The sequence below is a fragment of the Nannobrachium achirus genome (assembly GCF_963921795.1).
Source record: "Nannobrachium achirus genome assembly, chromosome: 12".
Classification (NCBI taxonomy): Eukaryota; Metazoa; Chordata; class Actinopteri; order Myctophiformes; family Myctophidae; genus Nannobrachium; species Nannobrachium achirus.
In genome coordinates this window covers 22,862,614-22,888,399 of record NC_137832.1, presented here as the reverse complement: position 1 = coordinate 22,888,399, position 25,786 = coordinate 22,862,614, and the positions used below count along the sequence as shown (strand labels likewise).

The following is a 25,786-nucleotide window of genomic DNA, read 5'->3' as shown; positions in this document are numbered from 1 at the left end:
ATGAGAGTAGTATGAAGGGGGGAAAAGTGAAATTTAAATGAATTCCAGGCGGGAGAATAAAATGACTGGTTTATTATTTATAATTTTCTGACTCACATTCATTATTGAGCATGTTTTATGTTTACTCAGATGTCTTTCCAAGATGTACCACATACCGTATTCTTGTTACTAAACAAAGACTCGATTTTCCTTCCCCTGATGATCCATGAAAGGCAATTTGACATGCTGCCATTTGACATGGCTAATGCTTAATTTATGCTGGAGCGCAACGAAAACCGCAGATCCACAAGCTCACAACGTGTAACATTCATGGCGCATTGTGAGCTTGTAAATCAGCAAATGTTCCGCACGCAACACCGGCACGCAGCAAAGTATAAATCAGGCTTAACAGATCTTGTGCCATTTCCCATCGCCTCCTGCTCCCATGTAAAGCTGACCTTTCCTGCCTCCCGGCTATATTTAAACCCCTGAGCACCGGAGACTTATGGTGCCATGGGGAAATTTTATTATCGACGCTTTCCATTTGTCGGACTTAATTCAGCCTTGCCATAGATCCTGCAGCAGCATGCCATATATTTACACTCGGCAACTGCAAACAAGGGCAGCGGTGACAAACCTAGCCTTCATCGCTTTAGCAGGGGGTGACGCCTGCCGAATCATTCCTTTGAACTGCCTCGCGAAGCGGCGGGCAGCTTATAGACTGTATTTACAGTGCTCATCACCTGTGGCAAAGTGCAAAGGAGGATGAACAATAAAAGAGGATGGTATTATTCCACGAACCACAGAGGTGACCAGAGTGTCAAGCACAGAAATGGCATTTTGACGAACTTCGGTCGGTGAAATGCCATAGATTTTGGTCAAGGACCCCTGTCATCAGTCTTTATTATTTGCCATGAACAGTGGCCTAACGTCCAATTCACCACAACAAGAGGTAGAGCCAGCAAAAAAGTGGTCCGGCAACATTGAGAAAAGTTCACGTTTTTCACTGGCGTGTTGCAGCGAGGCAACCAGAAGCTCGCTATGTTCTGAACTAGGCGTGGACTGGGCGTACATACAGTACAAAGGTGTTTCAAATGTCATCCGTTTAGAGGAAAAACGCTTAGAGGACAACCACTACGGTTGGTGTGAATTGGGCAAAATCTGCTCATATTATATCATGTATTGTCCAACGCCATCAGCCTCTTGCACACTCTCTCACTCTTAGGGGCGTCACAAGGGGGGGGAAAGTGGGACTGAGTTACTAGGGCCCAAGGTGGAAGGGCCTTAATTATTTTATACTTTAGCTATTGAAAAATAGCAGATATACAAGCTCACAGCGTGATCTGCGATTTTTGAAGCGAATATTTGTAACTCAAATTTTGCTTCTGGGGGGTCTCTGGAACTAAATGTTTTGAGATGGGGGGTCCGTGGCCAAATACATATCATTTTGGGGGTCCTTCACATGAAAATGTTTGAGCACCACTGACATAGAAACATATTTTTTTCCAAAAACCTTGGAAGGATTTGAAATATTCAAAGACTTGCAACAATTTTCACGATTTAAAAAAAATGACAGATCTACAAGCTCACAGCGCGGCACAGAGTGCTATTTTTCAATAGTTAAAGCACAAAATGTGAGTGAATCCTTGTACCCAGGGCCCAGAATTTGGTGCGACACCCCTGCTCACTCTTTGTCATTGCCTCTCTTTCACCGACAGGTCTGAGGTGGTGGGCTACCAGAGGGTACTGCAAGTCGACCTGAAACTGGAGAGCTTCCCAGAGCTCCTGAGCAGCCGCTGGATGGCCTGGCAGGTGGAGTACCCGGGAAGCCGCGCCGCAACGCCAGAGGCCGAGACAGAGATCCGACTGGCGCGAGAAGACCTGGGGGGCATCGTGCCTCTGGCCATGGTGAGTGGTGCCAGTCACAGCTCACAACACAACCCTCCAAACAGATGACTGTAGTGTGAAGTTCACTTCAAGTTCTGAAGGGGGAAGCCCCCGTCATCGACATGCATCATGATTGAGATAGTATTCGCTTGGTTTATCCCTTTCAGCATGGTGTTCTTAGCCATACTGTATAGTGCAGGGGTCTTCAACAGGGGGTCCTTAGAGTTACTACAGGGGGGCCGCCAAATCCTTGTGTGATAGGATCATTCTTTAAAATTAACAACTTCTCCAACCCTCGCATCCCTATTCCGAGGAGAACTTTAGCCAAAAATAGCAGATCTACAATCTCTCAACGCCTGGCGCTGCGAGGCGTTGAGAGCTTGTAGATCGGCTATTTTTGGCAGATACGTTTGGTGTAAAGGTAAAACAAGAGCAGACCAAGTACAGAGTGAAAGGTCAAGTTTACAAAATATCTACGATTTAAGTGGTTAAATACCTGAAAATACACATTAACATGAATCCCGGACTGATGACAGTGCTGTCAGACAAGTCGAAGAAAATCTCCATAACGCATTTATACAATTGGTATATCATCTCTCTCTCAGTTAAAGGGTCCTTTTGCCTGAAAACGTTGAAGACCCCTAGTATAGTGTGTTTTGGTGTTGAGTGAACCTAGACGGGCCCGGGCAGGTACTCTCCCCTGTTAACCTGGAACTGAGTGTCTCCTATGATGAAGGCACAGGCACTCTTTTGACAGTGACCAGACTCCAAGTCCTGACAAACATCTCTAAAACACCAATCTCTCGAGACAGAGTCAATGAAGGAAGAGAGACAGACCGAGTGGGCGTCGCACTTTCTTTGATCTGGGTTCCCAGATTGCTAAAACACTAAAATGTTTTCAGTATTCACTACCAAGCCGTCCTGCTGTACATCACAATTAAAATAATTGTTTTGAGCGCTTACATAAACATTCATCATGAACTGTTCTGTTGCAAAGTGCAGTCACTTGATGTAGTAAACACTAAAATAATTGCCATCCTGGTGAAAACACCATGCGAATATAAAAATGATAAATAATAAATTGCAGATCTACAAGCTCACAACGTGTCATGATGTGATGCATTGTGAGCTGGTAGAGCTTCTATTTTTCCTTAAAGGAAGACTTCACCTATTTTCATCTCGTATAATTGGACCTCACTTCACTAATGCTCATGATCAAATGTGGACACTTCAGAAACCCTCCTACACTTGACATCATTGTTCTTTGTTCATTGTGTTTTTTAGTATTTTGTTCTACATTTTTTCTCTATTTTTTCTTTTTTCTTTAACACGAGAACAATGGCTTTCATTATAGCATGCTAACTTTCCAGGACTAGAAATTCAGCAGTTTCTATTAGCTTGGATTCCCAATCGATGATGTTGCTTGTTGGCAGGTTTCGGAACTGTCCTCTGAGACACAGACTGAGTAGACAAAAAGTTGAATATATTATTATGAGCATTAGTGTCAGAGGACCAATTATATGAAAATAGGTTGAAAATGGGTGAAGCTGTCCTTTAAGTGGTAATGGGTCCCGGTTTAGGTGTTTGAAAATAATGGTCATCCTAAGCGCAGATCCATCGCAGCTCAACTTCACAACTTGAGTCCTGTTCCTTTATGGGTGATTTTCGACCGGTAAAGCACCAGAGGTGAGCTTTTCCACCGAGAACCGAATTGGTTTCGAACTGTAAATGGTGGTTTGGAACGGGAACCACAAAATCCTTGGTTCCTCTGGTTGAATCTAGTTAAATCTGGTGGAAACGCAAGCCGGGTTCGCGGCTGGTTCACAAGAACGAACCAAGGTTCCAAGAAAGTTGAACGGCACTGGTTCTTGAATCAAGGTTCTTTTGGTGGAAACGGCCACTATTTGCGTGCCACGAAAGACTTCTGATTCTTATTCTCAAGAGTGTTCCACTGCAATATGAAGGGCACCAATCACACAGTGAGTTAAACTGTTTACATAAAACAAATATTTTAGTTTCTATTTTTATTTCTGTGCTTCTGATCTACATGATGCAGGAAGTTGACTGTTGTGTCAGTGCTATTCTCCATCTAAGCATTGCCTATAGCTACAGTATGTGATAGATGCCTGTGGGTGGCTGTTCCTGTATGAAGACGAATGCAGCGCTTCAATCACCCACTGATCCATCCTCAGGATAATTGAAACAGTTCTGCAGGATTGTTAGAGTTCCTTTGCTCGCATCCCTTCTTCGTGTCACTGATCAGCTGCCTGCCTACCACACACCAGGAATATACAGTACACTCCCACGTCTCGCGCTGACAGAAGTTGTTGAGTTGCGTGATTCTTTTTTATTTATTTTTTATTTTTTCTCGCAAAAAGACAGATCTACTCTGAGGAAAAACTGTTTATGTTGTGTTGGTTTTGGTCTAAAACTGTATTGTGATCGTCAGAACTGTTCTTTGAGTAAACCACAGTTTAAAATAATTAGATTTTGTTGTGTTGGTACACGTACCGCAGGGATGCCCACGCTTTTTCAGCAATGACCCATGCTTGTAGTGACCCAAAACCAATGTGTTTTTATTCATTTGTCAAGGCACACACCAAAGCTTGCTGTACTTGAGGAAATGTTAGTAGCTCAGTAAACAACATCTTTTGTTTCAGCAAGTTTCAGCAAATTCAGATACATAGAAATTACCCTTTAACTAAAATACTTTTTAGTTACTTGGGCCATATTAAAACCCACAAGCCAAGTTAGGCTCCTGAGCCACAGTTTGCACCCCACTGCTCTATTGTACTATTTGATAATTATTTTCAGGTGACAAGTGGTATTCACCCATCACTTCAATCAAACTTCAATCATTCACTATCGACGGCATACAGTGACTTTACACTGAAATCATCATGCATCATTTTTTGTGGAATGATAATTTATGTGGCCATATGAATCATGGACATTTCCAATAGAGAAAAAAAGATCCATCTTAACTAAGCCCTTCATTAGAATCATTTGCAAAACCTGGATGGATCAATTAGAGAGAGTGTCATTTCAGCATGGGTCACGTAAGAGATGAAGACAAATCATGTTTTCAATTCATGCACGCTTAAACTAATGGAATACTACGTGCATGCACATGTTCTATAAGCTCTTATATTCACCCACACTACTGTCATTTTACATAATTAGCACATGCTCTTGATGTAGAGCGACTAAATTGTCAGATCAGAATAAATTACCTGAACCATATAGTCAACCAACAAGTGTAGTTGTCATGCAAATCCGATGGAAAGGAAAACAATTTAGTTGCTTCCAAGTAGCTAGGATACCAGGTAAACATCACCTCGTATCTGTCTAAACAACATGCTACAGAATGTACTGTAAATAACATTCTAGTTAGCACCTGTGCTTAAGCGAACAGTATGGGGTTATCTTTGTGCCATAATTAATTCGTATTCGTACTTTTCCTTTTTTTTACTCGTAAACATTTTTACCAAAAAACATTACACGTAAACAAATTAATTTGAAAAATATATCCGTAAAAAAAAAAAAGTACAAATGTTTTTTTGGAAGCTGCAGTGATTATTATGCCAAAACTAAAAAAACAAGCCAAAATACGAATATTCTCTTACTGTTTTACGAGTTGTTTTTTTGGTTACTTCATCACGAATGCTTTCATCATCTGCACGACTACGAATCTCAGTCAGCAGTTAGGAAACTGCCAAAAATCACATGATCGACAGAGAGCCAATGATGTGAGGCCTGTCCCACTAGCCAATCAAAAGGCTCCGGAGTTGGCATGGCAACCAGCTGTTGCCATGTCTTGTAAAAGTGAGTACTCTGGGCTTTCTTATCCATAATTTTAGCTAATTCCATCACCAGTCCCTATGGAAGTCTAAATGCTCAAAAAATAATACATAAATACTACAATGAAATGAAATAAAATAAATAACAAAATGATATAAATAAAAAATACATAGTTCTATAGATCTAGGGAGCCATCCATATGTTTTCAGATCTATATGCCCATCCCCATGTTCTATTAATAGATCTATGGAGTCATCATATGTTATATTGTACTTATTTTAAATAAAGGGGCCTCGGCATCGGCCGAGGGACCCCCCGGGGACCCCCTGGAGCTCCGGGGACCCCCGCGGACCCCCTGGCGCCGCCGCAAAGGGGCTCCGAAGGGGCCCAAAAATAGGAGCGGCACTTTCATGGGAAATTCGGGACTTTGACCGTGCGGACCCCCTCCATGGGTGACGGGACCGGGGCAAACGTGACAGCGCGGCCTGGTGGCGGCCCCCCGGTACTGCAGCGCACATAAAAACCTCGGGCTAGGAGTGACCGTTCGAGACGGGACTGGTACCACACGTCCGGCTCGGGGCCCCGGAGCCGGCCGTGGCGGAGCGCCACCTGGTGGCCGAACGCCGGTACTGCAGGCGGGTAAAAAAGGCCATAACTCTGCCCCCGAGCCACCGGGAGAGACGGGGCCGGCTGCAGGGGGGTCCTCGAGGGGTACCCCACCCCGGGGAACCCCTGCATTTCCCCGCGCCGCCCCCAAAAAATAGGCTGAAATACCCAAAAGTAGCCGATCTACGAGCTCCGGCTCCACTCCGCGGGCCTTGCCGGGGGTCCCCGGACCCCCGCATCTCGGAGGGGGTCCCCGGCCGGACGGGTGCTCGGACGGACGCTCGGACGGACGGACGGACGGACGGACAGACCAAAAAGGAAGTGCCCTTCGCCAAACAGGAAGTGCCTCTATATCTCATGAACCGTTTGTCGTACAGACGCGTGGGTGGCGTCATATGACTTGATTAAGAGTCCTTGACCTTAATTGGTGCAACAGGAAGTGCCCTTCGCCAAACAGGAAGTGCCTCTATATCTCATGAACTGTTTGTCGTGCAGATTCGTGGGTTGTGTCATAAGACTTGATTAAGAGTCCTTAACCTTAATTGGTGCTTCCTTCGCCACACAGGAAGTGCCCTTTGCAAAACAGGAAATACCTCTATACCTCATGAACCGTTTGTCATACATGTGTGGGTGGTGTCATATGACTTGATTAAGAGTCCTTCAGCTTAATTGGTTTAACTAGCCCTGCATCCTCTTCTGATTGGCTGCTGCCCCTTATGACGTGGGTAGAGCTGCGAAGGACTCTTAATCAAGTCATATGACACCACCCACACGTGTACGACAAACGGTTCATGAGATATAGAGGTACTTCCTGTTTGGCAAAGGGCACTTCCTGTTTGGCGAAGGAAGCACCAATTAAGGTTAAGGACTCTTAATCAAGTCTTATGACACAACCCCCGCGTCTGTACGACAAACGGTTCATGAGATATAGAGGCACTTCCTGTTTGGCGAGGGCACTTCCTGTTTGGCGAAGGAAGCACCAATTAAGGTTAAGGACTCTTAATCATATGATATGACGCCACGCACGCATCTGTACGACAAAAGGTGCATGAGATATAGAGGCACTTCCTGTTTGGCGAAGGGCACTTCCTGTTGCACCAATTAAGGTCAAGGACTCTTAATCATGTAATATGACGCCACCCACGCGTCTGTACGGGACCGTGGCAAACGTCAGCTCCCGCTCAGTCCCCGTCCGTGTCCGCTTGCTCCGTCCGGACACGGACTGTCCGATCAGCGGCTCTTACTGCAGGGGGGCCCCCGGGCGGTGCGGCGGGGCCAGGGCGATCAGGGCGGGCGGCCGGGGACCCCCTCCGAGATGCGGGGGTCCGGGGACCCCCGGCAGGGCCCGCGGAGTGGAGCCGGAGCTCGTAGATCGGCAACTTTTGGGTATTTCAGCCTATTTTTTTCGGGGGGCGCCCCTCGGGGACCCCCCCGCAGCCGGCCCCGTCTCTCCCGGTGGCTTGGGGGCAGAGTTACGGCCTTTTTTACCCGCCTGCAGTACCGGCGTTCGGCCACCAGGTGGCTCCGGGGCCCCGAGCCGGACGTGTGGGTACCGGTCCCGTCTCGAACGGTCGCTCCTAGCCCGAGTTATGGGTTTTTATGTGCGCTGCAGTACCGGGGGGGCGCCACCAGGCCGCGCTGTCACGTTTGCCCCGGTCCCGTCACCCATGGAGGGGGTCCGCTCGGTCAAAGTCCCGAATTTCCCATGAAAGTCCCGCTCCTATTTTTGGGCCCCTTCGGAGCCCCTTTGCGGTGGCGCCAGGGGGTCCGCGGGGGTCCCCGGAGCTCCAGGGGGTCCCCGGGGGGTCCCTCGGCCGATGCCGAGGCCCCTTTATTTAAAATAAGTAAAATATAACATATGATGACTCCATAGATCTATTAATAGAACATGGGGATGGGCATATAGATCTGAAAACATATGGATGACTCCCTAGATCTATAGAACTATGTATTTTTTATTTATATCATTTTGTTATTTATTTTATTTCATTTCATTGTTGTATTTATGTATTATTTTTTGAGCATTTAGACTTCCATAGGGACTGGTGATGGAATTAGCTAAAATGATGGATAAGAAAGCCCAGAGTACTCACTTTTACAAGACATGGCAACAGCTGGTTGCCATGCCAACTCCGGAGCCTTTTGATTGGCTAGTGGGACAGGCCTCACATCATTGGCTCTCTGTCAATCATGTGATTTTTGGCAGTTTCCTAACTGCTGACTGAGATTCATAGTCGTGCAGATGATGAAAGCATTCGTGATGAAGTAACCAAAAAAACAACTCGTAAAACAGTGAGAAAATATTCGTATTTTGGCTTGTTTTTTTTAGTTTTGGCATAATAATCACTGCAGCTTCCAAAAAAACATTCGTACTTTTTTTTTTTTACGGATATATTTTTCAAATTAATTTGTTTACGTGTAATTGTTTTGGTAAAAATGTTTACGAGTAAAAAAAAGGAAAAGTACGAATACGAATTAATTATGGCACAAAGATAACCCCATAGAACAGTGTATCTATTTAAACTAGACCAGGTCAACCTGGTTGTGCCAGACCCCCTGTCTGTCATCATCATTTATGACATCATGCCTTTTGTAGGCATGTCATCATCATGTCATCATCATATATACCCTTTATATAGAAAACCCGGACCGACATTTGCTTATGTAGGCCTACCCATTTCATGGGTCTGGCAATAACATGTGAAGTAACCAACAGAGGGGTGAGGAGTGCTTGGGGGTGAGCTAGAGTCCTAAGCCATTATTGAATTACTCAACATCTCAGTGGATGTGTACCTTTAAAACCCATTATTGACAGGTACACATTAAAGTGTATTATCCCCTCAGGCCGGGAAAACATTTTTTGTGTATTACAGTACATTTACAGTATGTAGTACAGTAATTTTCTTTTCTATGAAGGCCAAAGGTGTAAGCTATCAAATAGTTTTGGAATTTTGTTTCTAACTGCTATAGAGGCTGAGTAATACTTAATTGAATTAAGTATTACTTAAAGTATTACTTTAATTTAATTAAAAAAATAATAATAATTCAAATGGGTCTTTGAGATTTTTTTCAAATCAGAATTGGGCCTAAATGGGTTAAAAAAGCAGAAGAAGGATCAATATTTAACAGTCAGTTATTCTTTCCAATGCTGACATGTCAAATAGGCATGTGTGTGTTGTGTACAGAAAACATTACTCAGGGTCTGCTGATGATGTGCAGTATTAGCCAAAACTGAGTGCTGACAGTAGGAGCGGCCTTCTTATACGGAATCGTGTCGCGTGGGTAACGGTTCCAACAGAGATTTCCACTGTTCCCTCTTCTGAGCAACATTATCCACTTCCTCCGGGGGAATCCCGAGGCGTTCCTCTGAACAATTAATGTAAGAATAGTGAAAATAGCAAGCTCATAACACATCACATCTACTCATTGTGAGCTTGACATAGATCGGCTATGTTTTGCTTTTGTTTTATTGTACGCGCCGCCATTGTACAATGAAATATAATAGCGTTAAGTGGTTAATCTGACTAATCATTTATGTAAATTATATTTAAAAAAATATTCTAACTTTTTCTCATATCGATTTGTTGATATAAGAAAAATAAATAAAACCCTGCTTCTCGATTATTTGATTAACCTAATACATGAGCAAGATGTAGTCGATTATTGGTTCTAAATATAGTCTTCTTGATATATTTCTAGTTAATTGCCCAGCCCTAGTTGACGGACCAGGATTTTACAGTGTGAAAGCCCACGATAATGCAGTCAGAAGGGCGCACAGTCACTTTTTGCTGGATTTTCTCAGCTTCATGAACTGCGCACGTGTACGGTGCTCCTCCTGCCTCACAGAGAGCGTGCGAGGGTACATGCACTACGCACGCCTCCAGCCAACCCGTGGTGTTTAGTACACAACCCAAATACTCACATATGCATGACACATTCACTGTTTCTTCCTTGTCGTTCTGTAGGTCTGTCTGCCTCTATCTTTGTATGTCTCACTCTATTTCTTTCTGTCACACAGAGAAATGCACATACACAGTACATGCACCGCACACTCACACACACACACACACACACACACACACACACACACACACACACACACACACACACACACACACACACACACACACACACACACACACACAACACACACACACACACACACACACACACACACACACACACACACACACACACACACACACACACACACACACACACACACAAACACACAAAGCACACAGGGCTTTTGCAATCTGCATGTACCAATATGAGAGAGGCACACGAGCGAGGAAGAGGAAGGCAGAATTAGATTACTTGGGATCACCGTGCCATGAAAAGCCCACAGATAAGTTCTCTCCTCTCCTCAGTGGGAACCATACCTTTTTCCTATTTTTTTCAGTTATCAATGTGTGGAGACCCCACCTTCCCCTACCCGTGACCAGTGGTGTAAAGTAAAGTACATTTACTCAAGTACTGTACTTAAAGGAATAGTTCACCCCCAAAATGACTTTTTTTCTATTGATTACTCCTGCCATGGAGACTTGAGTTCAATAATAGTTTTAGTTTTTTTGCAATTAAGACAATAATTTTATTACAATAAATGTACCCCCATTGATTCCGGATGGGGACCCGAATGGATTTGGGTCCAATCTTCCTTCCCCTACCCGCGACCCCACTTGGGGACCCCGACCCCAGTAGTGTAAAGTAACTAAGTACATTTACTTAAGTATTGTACTTGAGTAAAATTTTGAGGTATTGGTACTTTACTTGAGTATTTCCAATACTTCCAATACAGTTACTTCTACTCCACTACATCTCGGATCCAAATACTGTACTTTTACTCCACTACATTTATTTGAAAGCTTTAGTTACTAGTTACTTTGCAGATATAAACTATAATAATAAAACATACATAAACCACTTTAGACCTATTTTATACCTTAGCTATTTGAAAATAGACGATCTACAAGCTCACAACGCGTCGCATCGTGGCGCGTTGTGAGCTTGTAGATCTGCTGTTTTCAAACATTTTGTACTTTTACTTATGGTACTTTAAGTACATTTTGATGCCAATACTTTCCTACTTTTACTCAAGTACATTTTGAATTCTGGACTTTTACTTGTAAGGGTGCCCTCACACCAAAATACCTAGAGTGGAATCCGCCAATGCATTTCAATGAGAATGGAGCGTATTTTGCAGAAATCCTCTACTGGCAAAATACGCTCCATTCTCATTGAAATGCATTGGCGGATTCCACTCTAGGTATTTTGGTGTGAGGGCACCCTAAGGCTAGCCTAGTTCCAGACCCTGAATCGCTAGCCACACCCCTTTAATGTTTTTGTTTGGCGATTCAGGTCATCGCTCTCATTGAGGAGGGCCTGCCTCGGTTGAAAATCCGATCGGCGAATCAGCGCCATGAATCAGCGTCTTGTGATCAGCGTGGGTGGGGGTTTCCCAGAACTCATGTGTGTTTCCAAGTACACCAGTGCCGCCGCCGTACCGTACCGCGCATTGTGTCGCGATAAAATGTGTTTTTTGCAGAAATCCCCTGCTGGCATGAAACCGCTTCACTCTCATTGAAATGCATTGGCGGAACGCGGATTCCACTCTCATAGGTACTTTGGTGTGAGGGCACCCTAACGGAATATTTCTACATTGCAGTATTGATACTTTTACTCAAGTAAAGAATGTGAGTATTTTTCCCACCACTGCCCGACCCCTAGTTTGAAAACCTCTAGCGCAGAGGAAGTTGGGTTTCGTCACTCGCTGACTGGGGGAGGGGCTGGGGAAAACGACGTGCTCAGTGACACCAATACTGAACATCTGTGCGTCGTACAAAACGCACTGGAATCGTGAAAACAGACACCCATAGAATCATCACCAAAGAAGATGATTGTTTTCTGTGTGCACAGTATGCAGCTTCTCATTAAAGGACCATTGATCAGCGCACCGTTGTCTTTGCCATCAAGGTAGCGGTGACAGGGAATCTAGGAGACGAAAGAGAGATGGGGGGATGGGAGGAGGGGAGATGAGAGAGAAGCGGGAATGGAGAGACGGAAGAGAAAGATTCTCTAATCTTTTTTAATCAAGTTGAGAGGGGAGACTTTGAGAGAGCACGCTGAAGGCATCTGTTGACATAACAGCGCCATGGCTTTGCTCAAGAAGAGCCTTTCATCTGTAATTAGTGCTAATTAGTCTAATAAGCTCCACTGTCTGTCGCCATAATGGAGAGGCTGCAGTAATTGTGTTTGGGACCGGAAATAATCTCTTAAACCATTTAGGTCTAGAATTATTGAATGCTTTAACCAGTGAAAAATAGCAGATCTACAAGCTCACAGCGTCGGTGCCGCGCTGCGAGCTTGTAGATCTGCTATTTTTTTTTTTGTCGTGAAAATGTGTGCAAATCTTTGAATATATGTATTTTCAAAGCGAACGTTTGTAACTCAAATGTTGCTTCTGGGGGGTCCCTGGAACTAAATATTTTGAGATGGGGGGTCCGTGGCCAAATACATATCATTTTGGGGGTCCTTCAAATGAAAAGGTTTGAGCACCACTGACATAGCAGTCTCTCAAGAACAGACTACTGTAACTGAGCTCCAGTTAAGTGAAAAGGACCTTTTCTTTGACGATGGCCAGGCCAGATTACCGACATAGAAACATAGGGTTTTTCAAAAAATCTTAGAAGGATTCAAAAGACACTCAGAGAATCGGGTCAAAATTCTAATTTTCCTGAATGTTCAAAAATAGCAGATCTACAAGCTCGCAGCGCGGCACTCGGTGCCGCGCTGTGAGCTTGTATATCTGCTATTTTTCAATAGCTAAAGCATAAAATAATGATACACAATAGTGTGTACCCCGTTCTAAATGGCTTAAACTGAAGGGGGATCCATAAGTGATCACGTCTCAAAAGGTTATAATGCAATAAAGCTAATGACTACCAGTAATGGGAAGCTGATTTAGGTTTTGATCACATGGCTTATTACACCTCAACGGCTTCGCAGACCGGGGCTTCCTTCCTGCTCCGTTTATGGCGCGCACTAAATTGCTATGCCCTTCCTGGAATTGATTATTTAAAAAATAAAAAGGTTTTTTGTCTTTAATGCATTTCACTGAGCCCCGAGTGATGGGCTTCTGGCATGAGTTGACACCTCTGGGAAAGCAGCAGACGACACTGTTTTTAACCGATTCAGAACGGGGTACACATTATTGTGTATCATTATTTTATGCTTTAACTATTGAAAAATAGCAGATCTACAAGCTCGCAGCGCGGCACTCGGTGCCGCGCTGCGAGCTTGTAGATCTGCTATTTTTGAAAAATCGCGAAAATTAGAATTTTGACACGATTCTATAAGTGTCTTTTGAATCCTTCTAAGGTTTTTTGAAAAACCTATGTTTTTATGTCAGCAATCTGGCCAGCCATCGTCAAATAAAAGGTCCTTTTCACTTTAACTGGAACTCAGTTAGTCTGTTCTTCAGTCTGTCAGTGGTCTGTCTGTCAGTGGTTCTTAAACCTTTTCATGTGAAGGACCCCCAAAATGATATTTATTTGGCCACAGACCCCCATCTCAAAATATTTAGTTCCAGGGACCACCCAGAAGCAAAATTTGAGTTACAAAAGTTCGCTTTGAAAATACACATATTCAAAGATTTGCACACATTTTCACGACTTTTTTCAAAAATAGCAGATCTATAAGCTCGCAGCGCGGCACTCGGTGCCGCGCTGTGAGCTTGTATATCTGCTATTTTTCACCGGTTAAAAGCATTCAATAATTCTAGGCCTAAATGGGTTTTAAAAGATGATGAGCTCTCTCTCTCTCTCTCTCTCTCTCTCGCTGTCTTTGAAGAGGGCTCCTCCTGTGTGCTGTAACAGAACCACCTGTGCAGGGCGGGCTACCAGCGTCGCTCTCTCACCACGTGCCTATAAGAGTTGTCACCCATCTCAAACCACGAGGCAGTTCTGCAAATGCAGCAATTAGGATTTCAAAAGCAAAAAAAAAGAGCATTCAAAAGTTGCACGGAGTTTAGCTTAGAAGGTTACGCCTCAGAACACACAAGTCTCTACTGTACGCACTCGCCACCTGTCTCTGCTCGTCTTCAACTCGTCTGATTGTATTTTTTTAGATCTCTCTCATAGACATTTTCTCCCTTTTCTCTGCCTCCCTCCCCTTTCCTCTGCTGTTTGTGCAGAAGACAAACATTGATTAATATATTAACAATGTAGATTAATTGCCTCCCCTGTCACCCCCCACTTCCTCTCGTTGGCAACCCCCCCTCCTCCCATCTCCCTTATAACGTGAGTGAGCTGTGTGTGTGTGTGTGTGTGTGTGTGTGTGTGTGTGTGTGTGTGTGCGTGCGCACGTGCGTGCGTGCGCATATATGTGTGTTTTTTGGGTCATCCAGAGATGGATCTTAACCATATAAGACCGGGAACGCATCTGTAATGTAACCACTTTAACCATTAATTGTTATACTTTGGCTATTAAAAAATAGCAGATATACAAGCTCATAGCGCGGCACCGAGTGCCGCACTATGAGCTTGTAGATCTGCTATTTTTGGAATAACGTGAAAATTCGTGCAAATCTTTGAATATATTTTCTTTTAAAGCGAACATTTTTAACTGAATTCTTTGCTTCTGGGCTTCCCTGGAACAAAATATTTTGAGATGGGGGGGCCCCTGCGGCCAAACACATCATTCTAGGGGTCCTTGACATGAAAAAAGTTTGATCTAGAAGACATTTTGAGGTATATCCGTCAGGTCTCAAAAGATTAAAGGCAGTAATTGGTGGCTGAGCAGATTCGGCGGCGCGGCAGGGAGGCTGGTCCATTATCTTTTACCATCCTGAAGTAATACGCTGCCGTCCGGGCCGGGCCTCATCATCATTACCCATGCTGCAGTTGGCTCGGTGATGGAGGGAGAGCGGGGAGGACAGGGCATACATCATATCTCGGACTCATCAGTCTTCCTGCCCCTGCCGAGACACCAAACTGTGCTCGTTCACACAGTCCTTTCAGCCGCATGGAGATGAGGAGAAATGAAAAGCAGCCGTTTGTATTCACGCGCGGTTCCAATGTATCGTTAAGCCACTGAGGCCCCGGGAACGCTTTCCTTTTATCGTCGTTGTCGGGTGAAAACCGTTCGTTGTCCAAAACCGTTCGTTTTGCATTTATCATTTTAAAAATGATTTAAACTAGCTGATCAGCTGTCAGCCTGTCACTCCCTGTTTCTATCCCCATTCCCTGTCAGTCAATCAAATAAAGGCATTAAAGGCCCCCAAAAATAAATCTTTAATAAAAGAAAAATAGCAGATATACAAGCTGCAAGCTTGTAGATCTGCTATTTTCGAGAGAAAAAAAACAAGTCTTTGTATATATTTTGACCCGATTCTATAAATGTCTTATAAATCCTTCTATGGTTTTTGAAAAACTCATGTTTCCATGTCAGTGGTTCTCAAACGTTTTCATGTCAAGGACCCCTAGAATTATATGTATTTGGCCGCCGCCGCCGAAATATTATGTATCAGGGACCCCCCAGAAGCAAATATGAGTTACAAATGCTTTTAAAAAAATATATTCAAAGATTTGCAAAAAGAAGCGCATGATTTTTCAAAAATAGCAGATCTACAAGCTTGCAGCGCGGCGAGCTTGTATATCTGCTATTTTTTCAATAGCTAAAGCATAAAACAATCCCCGGTCTTAACGGCTTAAACAATACATCATCACCCTGGCCGTCCTCCGGCCACTTCCGCTCCCGCATGATAAAGTCATCTATCAACATCCCTCCATTCAATGTTTCATTTTCCCCCCATTTCTGTTTCATTCCCTCTGTATGAATGCACATGCCCCACGCCGGGCGAGTGAAATCAGAGGAACAATTCATCAAACACATTGTTAGACAAAAACGGGCACGAGCACTTATACCCCAGCTATATGTCCCGGGGCAAGGAAAATACCAGCGTTTGTGCTGCAGGAAGCATGCTGTTACAAAACTGCTTTATAAAAACATATCTGTTTGCTGTGTGAGAGAAAATGCACAGTTGCCGAACGCAGGCTATTATTTGCCCTTGCTTGAGGCTGTCAGATTTGAATGGTGTAATGGCCTCAGCCAGTGCCCAGTCAGCCGTTCTCCTGCCGTTTCTCCATCCGTTTTCTTCCTTCCGCTGGCCTACTGTATGTGCCATGGCATTGTCCAGACACGTGCACACATAGAAATCAAAGGGGGCTCGAGCCCCTGCCCTTTCATCTGTCTGTAAAAACTAACCCTTTCCAGACCATAAATGCAATTTTTACTATGGTGAAAGAAACGCAAATGCCCTCTTTCAGCAAGGCAGCATTCAATAGAATTGCCTTGTCAAAACTCTCCTGAACTTGAATGCAGCATCTTATGTTGAAAGAATTGCCCTCTCTGTGTAGAAACCCATGCCGTTACGCCACATCTCTCCAGTATTGACTTGGTTATGCTTAGTTCAGTGTGGTTTCACACACCGAAAATAGCCGACCTCCAACTTGCGACGCGTTGCGAGCTTGGATGTTGGCTATTTTCGGTGCTTCCACCAAAAGGCCCTTTTGAAAATTCCAGCCCCTGCCTCTCTAACATTCTCTGCACGTCCCTGGCATTGTCCCTGCAGTGGACTGGCCTGGGTGTCATGCAGTGGAGTAAAGTAACTAAGTACATTTTACTTAAGTACTGTACTTAAGTACATTTTTGAGTTATTTGTACTTTACTTGAGTACTTCCAATTTTCAGTACTTTTACTTCTACTCCACTACATCTCGGATCCAAATATTGTACTTTTACTACACTACAATTATTTGAAAACTTTTGTTACTAGTTACTTTGCATATATAAATTATAATATTACAAAACACAATAACCACTTTAGCCCTATTTTATACCTAAGCTATTTGAAAATAGACAATCTACAAGCTCACCGTGGCTTGCATCGCAACCTGTTGTTATGCGACACGCTGTGAGCTTGTAGATCTGCTATTTTCAAACATTTGTACTTTTACTTTAGGTACTTTTAAGTAAATTTTGACACCAACACTTTCATATTTTTACTCAAGTTTTGAATTCCAGAACTTTACTTGTTACAGAGTGCTTCTACATTGCATTATTGATACTTTTACTTAAATGGGTACTGTCACCTAAAGGGGTACTGTCACTTTAAAAAGTCATCTTAAAATATGAGTTAATATTTTTTATGATGTCATTGTGGGAATGCGCAATTATAAGCCAATCAAATTAATTGACTGTACTTAGACTACTTACTGTACTGGTCAGCTGTTGTTGGGGCGAGGGGCAGATTACACTGTGACATGAGCTTCAGCAGACCGTTTTCAGAAATACCACTCCTTATAATTTCGGGGGGTGTCAGCGGGCCTTTAAGTAAAGAACATGAGTACTTTTTCCACCACTGGTGCCATGGCATTGTCCCTGTAAAGCCATGTGGACTGGCCTCTACTTTACATCATATTTATTTACATATCATGACTCTACACTTTACAGTAGGGGGTCTGACGGAGGATTCCCCAGGGGGTAATCCATTTGGAGCTAACATAGCCAACGGGCTGATGATGAAGTGCTCACTAATTGAGTGTACGGCAGTATATGCACACCTGCCACCGTTGCACATGTAATGCAACGCGTACAACTTGTACGGTTATAAATCAAACAACATCAGATTACTCAACATTGTATGATGTAATTTGTTCCAGGAATAGGGTTTCAAAAAGAAAATAAATAGAAACCATAATAATTATTATTATTGATTTATTGATATTTTTGGTTTCTTGATTTACTGATTTATTTGTCATCTTTTCCCCCAGACTATGTTAGACTGGTAGTCGTTCTCAGGATGTCATTTAATTGCAAATTCTTTTGCCGTCACTCAGGAAGAAGCTGACTGACTTTTGTGGTCCCCACATAATTGAAAGGCTAAAAGAGAGGGGGGGGTGTGGGTGTGTGTTGCACCTTTCAGTAGACACACATGCATGCACACACACACACACATAGGCAAGCGCACATAGTGTACGTAGACACACACACACACACACACACACACACACACACACACACACACACACACACACACACACACACACACACACACACACACACACACACGCACACACACGTTTCTTTGGGTGTGAGTCAAAGCAAGCCTTATTAGAGCTTTCTTGAACATCATCCCCAAATGAATGCACCCAACCTGGTACTGTGCCTATTTCAGTAAGGCTTCCTTCTTTTTCCTTTTAACTAAGATGCCACCCAGTAAATGATCTGTCACTGCTAAGAAAACCTTTTTTTTTTAGGTTTCTTTCACAGCACAATAGGGAATTCAAATTACGTGTTTAGACTTTCATCACAATTCTCCGGTTCCTACTATTATCTCTCTCATGTGTCTCTTTTTGCACATTTAATGTACTTTGGTAGTTATTGCAAAGTAACTTAGTGTTGGTGATCATTTTTGAGTAATTTCAGGGTAAATATTAGGACTACTGTAGAACAAAGACAGATTATGTGAGGAGGGAATGAGACACATGCATGAAACATCTGCACAGCAAAATCAGTCTTAATGGAACTCAAACAGGCCCTTATGCGACAAAGTAACACTGAGAATATTACGGCCTGGATGACATATCTTGTAGCAGAGATAGTGTGGTTCAGACCCCTGCCTCTGGATTAGGGATGGGACGGTATGAAAATGTCATATCACGATTATTGTGACAAAAGAAATCACAATTTACGATATTATCATGATGATCAAAATCCATTATACTGGGGCAGAACATTTGCCAAAAAATTGCAGATCTACAAGCTCACAACGCGTCGCAACGCAACACATTGTGAGCTTGTAGATCGGCTATTTTTCGGAAAAGACATTTGATAGAGAGTAAAAAAGAGACTGTATCAAGTACGTAAGTACAGCATTTAACCAATATAGGGTTTAAATGGTACTGCATATGCAGCTCGGCAAATAAAAGGTGAATTGGTCCCAGTGCATGACGGAGGACGACATCATGATAAATTAAATCGCCACGATACGATTATCGTGAGTGTTTTTTATCATGATAAACGATAATATCGCGCATCGTCCCATCCCTACTCTGGATCCACTCAGGGAACATATCGGATGGGAACCGCCAGCTTTGTCACTACTGTTTCAATGGAAATGCAGAGAGCATGCGGCTAGCGCATACAGCAGACCATGCTGCATAAGTGGTGGAGGAATTTAAAGATATTACGTAAACTCAAATCGATCCATCTCTTATTGATGGGGCATGCAAGTGTCCATTTCTCACATCTCGCCCATTAATGTTCTCACATCCTACTTTACAGTCTCGGCTACCGGGCTCTTTCTCCTGCTCTGATCCTGGCCCAGCGAGGCTTCAGAGGAATGTGTGTATTTTCAGAGAGAGGTAATGGAGTCTGCAGTGGCACTGACCTTTATGCCTGTTGAGAGAGGTTTGTGTCCAGGGGGCAGCTAAGCCAGGCTAAGCTATCGGTATGGATCTCTATCTGAAACTGAGTGGAGAAATCAGCCGGGGGGATCGCAAGGTCATCACCGCCAGGCATTGTTCGAGTGTTGGTGGTGAAGAGCTCCTCGTCGATCGACCAAGCATGATAGAAACGAAGGCTGAAATGGAGCAGCCGAGGTGGGGTTGCAGGGTTTTATCTGGGCCCTGTGTCAGGGGCGTCTCAAGGGAGGGGGGGAATTATCTTATTCTTTAGCTATTGAAAAATAGCAGATATACAAGCTCACAGCGCGCCACCAAGTGCCGCGCTGCGAGCTTGTAGATCTGCTATTTTTAAAAAGTGGTGAAAATGTGTGCAAATCTTTGAGTAAATACGTATTTGTTTAAGCAAACATTTGTAAATCAAATTTTGCTTCTGGGGGGGTCCCTGGAAGTAAATATTTTGAGGTGGGGGTCCGTGGTCAAATCCATATCATTTTCACACGAAAAGGTTTGAGGTTTAGAAACATAGGTTTTTCAAAAGACCTTAGAAGGATTTGAAATATTCAAAGACTTGCACATAATGTCACGATTCACAAAAATAGCAGATCTACAAGCTCGCAGCGCGGCACTCGGTGCCGCGCTGTGAGCTTGTATAGCGCGGCACTCGGTGCCGCGCTGTGAGCTTGTATATCTGCTATTTTTCAATAGTTAAAGCACCCAGGCAGGGCCCAGAATTTGGTGCGACACCCCTGTGTCCCAGGCTCCAGCCCCTAAGGCTGCTGGGCTTGGAGGGTGATCAGCGGCAGAGAGGAGGGTATATCAGCAGGCTATCGCCACAACCAGCAGCAGCATCACTCAAACCCTCACGGGCAGACGAAGTGCACGAGACACCCCTGGAGCCCTTTCTCCCTAGAGGCCCCTCTCTCTCCCTCCCACTGTTCCCCAGGCTAGTAGACAGAGAGATGGCTGCGTCCCTGCCACCTGACCTTGGCGTCTATCCGAGAGCCGCGAGACACCGCGCGTTGTTGATATTCACCAGGGACGCCGGTCCCTCCCTCCTCCTGACCCATTGATCTAGATGTATTGCAGATGTGGTATTCATGAGCATCGCAGGAGATTTGTCCTATAAAGTTAAAATACAGCGCTTCTATCAGCGGCCATGTTTTATTCAAGAGCTCCCCCTCGCCCGGCATGAGATGCATTCATGGCCACTGGGCTCCAGCAGGTGGCTTTGGTTCCTCTCTTTGCACCCGCCCCCTGTTCACCAGCATCGAGCCATAATACTCTCTTTAAACTCTGTTTTCAAAAGTGTTGTATAGTACTCGCCTGTTGTCTAACATGGTGTGCTGCGGGCGTATAGAATGTGCTTACAGCACATATACACTGATGCACTGCTGAGATCTATGTCTGCCTTTTAGAAAGCTGTTTTCTATCGGGGCTTGGAGCGCAAAGGGCGCAAGTGAAATTCTCTGAATTTTACAGGACATCTTTCCATTTTTAAGCAATCTATACTTTAATACAGGATTAGGCTTCAATGAATGTATTTTTGTTTTTTAATGTTGTTTTCAATTAAATCATTACATCCAAAGAAATCGGATGCAATTCATAGTGTAATTAATTATGTGACTATTTAATTAATTGTGTGGCGATTTAATTAATTATGTGATTTTCCGAAGAATGTCCTTGTGACACCTTGGTGGAGGTTTAACCATAAATCACCAATTAAGTATTAATTAATTATTTTACTTCATGAATTTCCTGAACGGAATGTGACCACCCATTACTATCAGTGTTTTGCCATGTTCTGATGGGGGAAAGGATACGTTGATCTGGCACCGCCAGTTGCCCTTGGTTTATGGTTTGTGATGAAGCAGTGCAAAACAGAAAACAAATCATGCCATATTGTTTACTCAGTTTCCACTCAGTAAAATGGGAATGTACATACAGCAATTTCTTCAGCAGCACCATTCAGAATGTGAAGCCTCAGCAAAGATTAGTGAATCTTGTCTCTTTAATGCTCCCCTTTACTCGATAGCAGATGCAAATTTTTTTATAGGATCTTTCCATGTCTGTTATTCCACTTCTCGATCCATTCCCAGTCTATCCACAAGTTTCCAACATCCCATCGTGCATTGCGCAGAAATTGGACGGATCTTCTGGCGCCGCAGCCAAGTGTGATCTACAAGCTCACAACGGCTGCATCTGCGACGCGAGCTTGTATGTCTGCTGTTAACCGGAAGTGTGGTGCAGTGTGGTGCAAAACAATTCCCGCGGAAAGAGGTGGATACATTGCGACTGCGAGTTTTAGTGTGTTATTTCATTCCAACAGGACAAAATAGCCATTCCCCCTCCATATCGACTCTCAATTAGCGAAGGAGAAACCCACAGTGGTACCAGCTAAATTAGGGCCGCCAACATGACCAACTAATACCCAGGTAAAACACTCCTGCCTGACCCAGGGATCCTCAGCATGATCGTTCATTACCTCCCCCCTTTTAACGCTTTCCGGAGTGGGGTCAGCTATCAAAGCAGTCCATCTCTTCCCAACGAGCCTTGGCCAACTATAATGAGTAAGATCTCCGGCTGGTGCTCTCTTCAGACAGTCCATTGAAAAGTGGTTAAAGGTGTTTTAGGAGGCACTGAGGGATGACCGCCTGCGAGAGATAGATCCCTACTGCCCACGCAGCCACTTCTCCCAGATTTCATTTGAAGGAGAAGAGAAGAGAGTACTGGCTCATTACTAGGTTGAAATGCTACAGAGAGAGTAGAAGAGAATGAAGACCCTCATTAAAACGTAGCAAAGTCTTGGCCACCTTACTACTATTTCAGTGTGCCGTCTAGCCGTGATGTAAGTCTCTGAAGTGGCGATACAGTACTATGGCCCCCTATTCCCGCTCTATTACTTACTTCCAGCCAATTAAAAGCCCAATGGAATTGAGAGGGAAAGTGTCACACTCAGTGCCACGGGAATGTGAGGAGTCGAGCTGATGAAAGAACATCTCTATTAGGCCGCTTTGTGCGTCACTCCAGGACACCGCCTGAGAAGCATTTTATCCAACATATTATTCATTGGCTTTCTCCTCCCATTTCACTTTCCTGACACGCACTCTATACATACCACGTCGCCATGGGATGACAATGTTTATCAGGACCATATGAATATTTCATTTGCCATATAGGTTTGTTGACTATTGGCAGATTTCATGGGAATTTTGTATAAGCTCTTAGTTCCTTGGATCATAAATAAGCTTGCGTGCGCTGACAGGACATCAATCGTGCTTGTCAAAGCATTAGATTAGTGTTTGTGCCTCATAGATAAGCTCACTTTATAGGCCAATGATGTGCTTTTAGGCTTATCTGCAGGCATGTTGCGTTTAAGGACACCGCTGACATGAATATAAGCGCAGACGCCAGCTTTCTCTTTCTCCGTCTCTCTCTCTCTCTCTCTTTCTCTTTCTCTCCCCTTTTCACTGCGGCCATGAATAATGCAGGCTTTTAAAACCCTCCAACTCAACGGTCTGCTTGACCCGTTCTTTTGGGAGCGTTGGCCAAGGTGGTTGGGTTAGAATGTGGATGTTTCAGTGTCAGGTAGATGCGAAGGGCCAATCACTGGCCCGGGACAGGCAACCCGGCTGCTTCTCATGCTGCCTGTGTCACTCTGGCTGACACCATAAATCTCACTTATTTTCAGATCCCAGCTAGACACGGGCAGAAATTATGGTCCAGACCGCATTACCAGCCGCAGTAGCGTGCTGAATGCTAACAGAGAGCCCGTTGATAAAGAGGCAGTTTCTTCCACAGAGAGCAGACCAGAATGAGCCCCAATAAGGCCTGAGACGCACCTTATTGGTAAACTTCCAGACTCCAAATACGGATGTCAAAATAGACCCGAATATTGTGGAATTGAGTTTGAAATTGTGTTGGAGTGGAATGGAATCTCTGTAAGGGTGACATAGAGGGAAAATGATTAAGTCCCAAGCCTCCGTGATAGATGCTGTTTAAAAGATGATTAACCCTGCCAATTTTCTTAAGTAATTGAAAACTGTAAGAAACCATTTATCGGAGAATAAGTATGCCAAAGGCAGTAAGAAATCCAGAGATCCATTCTCAAATGAGACACCTATTTTCACAAAGACTGTTAGCTTGAAACCCAAACTCGCTATGGAACATTATGGAAGTCATCTTTAGCCTGTTTCTTGCAAAGTGTCATCATCATTGCCAAAAATCGAATAATCAGTGTCCTTATTAGAATATTTTGCTATTAACATCCAGTAACACATTTCCTTTCTAAATGTTTATGCCACGTTTTGGAACGAATCTCTCTGTGTGTTCCATAAATCTCCCCACAATATAAAACCCTCATCAGGTAATTGAGTGATTATTCCAGTTTTACGGGCTCTTATTACGCTGGTGTCACCCATAGCCAGCGGGGTGGGTAACGTTTCCTACCTGTGCACCGGTGGTCTCCGTTTTGCATTTAATTGCGCCATCTATGTCTGACTGCGTGGAGCATTGATGCATCGCTGCAGGATCTCATCCCACTGTGGCTTATTACTGTCTGTGCCACTCGCTCTGCGCTGCTCTCTGCCTTTGTGATCTAACATTAGCCCATGTTTTCACCGGGTCCCAATCGTTTAGCCAATCATGTATTATAGACAAACTCGCTGGAAATAGATGAATCCCGGGAGAGAGGAAATTAAGTTTCGACAACCCACTGATTTTAGGGGGTGAGCAGGAACTGTATGGAAATCTATATACTGTAGAAGCTGTGAAAATATATCACTGCAGTCGCATGGAAACCTCATATATCCAAAACATCTTTTGAGCTTATAGATTGGCTATTTGTGTTACTTTTGAGTGACGCTGTAGTATAACAGAGTAGGGTATTAATTTAGAAAGAAAAGAAAAAAGTTCAAATATAGAGATACAGTAAGCGGTTTCTGCTCGACAGCAATGATATGATGATAATGCAAACCGTGCGGGGTACTGCACTGTTTGTACTGCATGTTTTGGCTCAACTAATAATGAAGCATATAGCAGAGGGGGCTTAATAATTGATGCTTACAAATTCTCTTCTCTCTTTTTAAAAAAAAGCTTGAATGCTTATTCTCAAGCTCAAAGACACAAACAGAAGTCTTAGAATCATAGTGAACAGTTTACAAATACAAATTCTGTGTACTTCCCTGGAGAATGTGGATGTCAGACACTGAAGCTACTGTACAGTAGGTCCTTGCTGTCTCAGCATATCAGTGTTGGCAATATAAAAAGATGTGCAGCGTTCTCTTGCGTCACAGTGGAATTACATTTGTTGGGAGGGGGAGGGAAACTTGCGCCAAAGTTAGTTTTTAAAATTACTATTCAACAGAATTCTAGAGCCACAACTTCAATGCAGACACAGCTGCCGTAGATAAATATTAGCCAATTAAGTATTCAGGGTTTCTAATATGTATACTGTAAATGTGTAATAAGTTTATATGTATAAGATATAAAAAGACATTTAAAGAGAAATAAATAATACAAAGAATACAGAAGAACATTGTGCCCTTGCTATTGAGAAACTGTGTAGAACATCTTCTTATGTTTTAGTTTTAGACTTAGTTGTATATGGACACTAAAAGGTTCATGGGAAGAAAGAACAGGACATCAGTAGCAAGGGGGACAATGTTATTTTTTATTCTTTGTTATTGTTATTTATACCTCTTTAAATTTCTTTTTATACCTTGTTACACTTTACACTTGAGATTTACATTGTGTATGGAATGTTCTACTACACAAATATGCTTTCCTTGCTTTTAATGCGTACACAAAAAATGCACAAGCAATGAAGGCAGCCATAAATGTGGTAACTTGTGGTAAGTGACACTGAATTGGAATTGTACCGTAATGGGCTGAATGGACAGAATGGACCATCCCTTGTTCGTGGCTGACTTGGAGAGCAAAGGTGTTCAGATAGCCTACTCATCTTAATTGGCTCCTATTATCCGATATGACACTGATGTGTGAATAATGAAAGGTTAAAGGCTGTGTATAGGTTAATGAAGCTGTGCAGAT

The 25,786-nt window shown here is 43.5% G+C and overlaps 1 protein-coding gene across 1 annotated transcript in view; it reads left to right on the top strand.

The window, feature by feature from the left end:
* The window catches only part of LOC308295993 (transmembrane protein 132C), a gene marked incomplete at both ends in the record, with an annotated part of 290,553 nt that overhangs the window by 209,621 nt on the left and 55,146 nt on the right, over positions 1-25,786 (top strand). Inside the window, one exon of the mRNA XM_080739101.1 lies at positions 1,698-1,887. Within this exon, the coding sequence (XP_080595227.1) occupies positions 1,698-1,887 (190 nt within the window). The remainder of the gene's footprint in view (positions 1-1,697; positions 1,888-25,786) is intronic.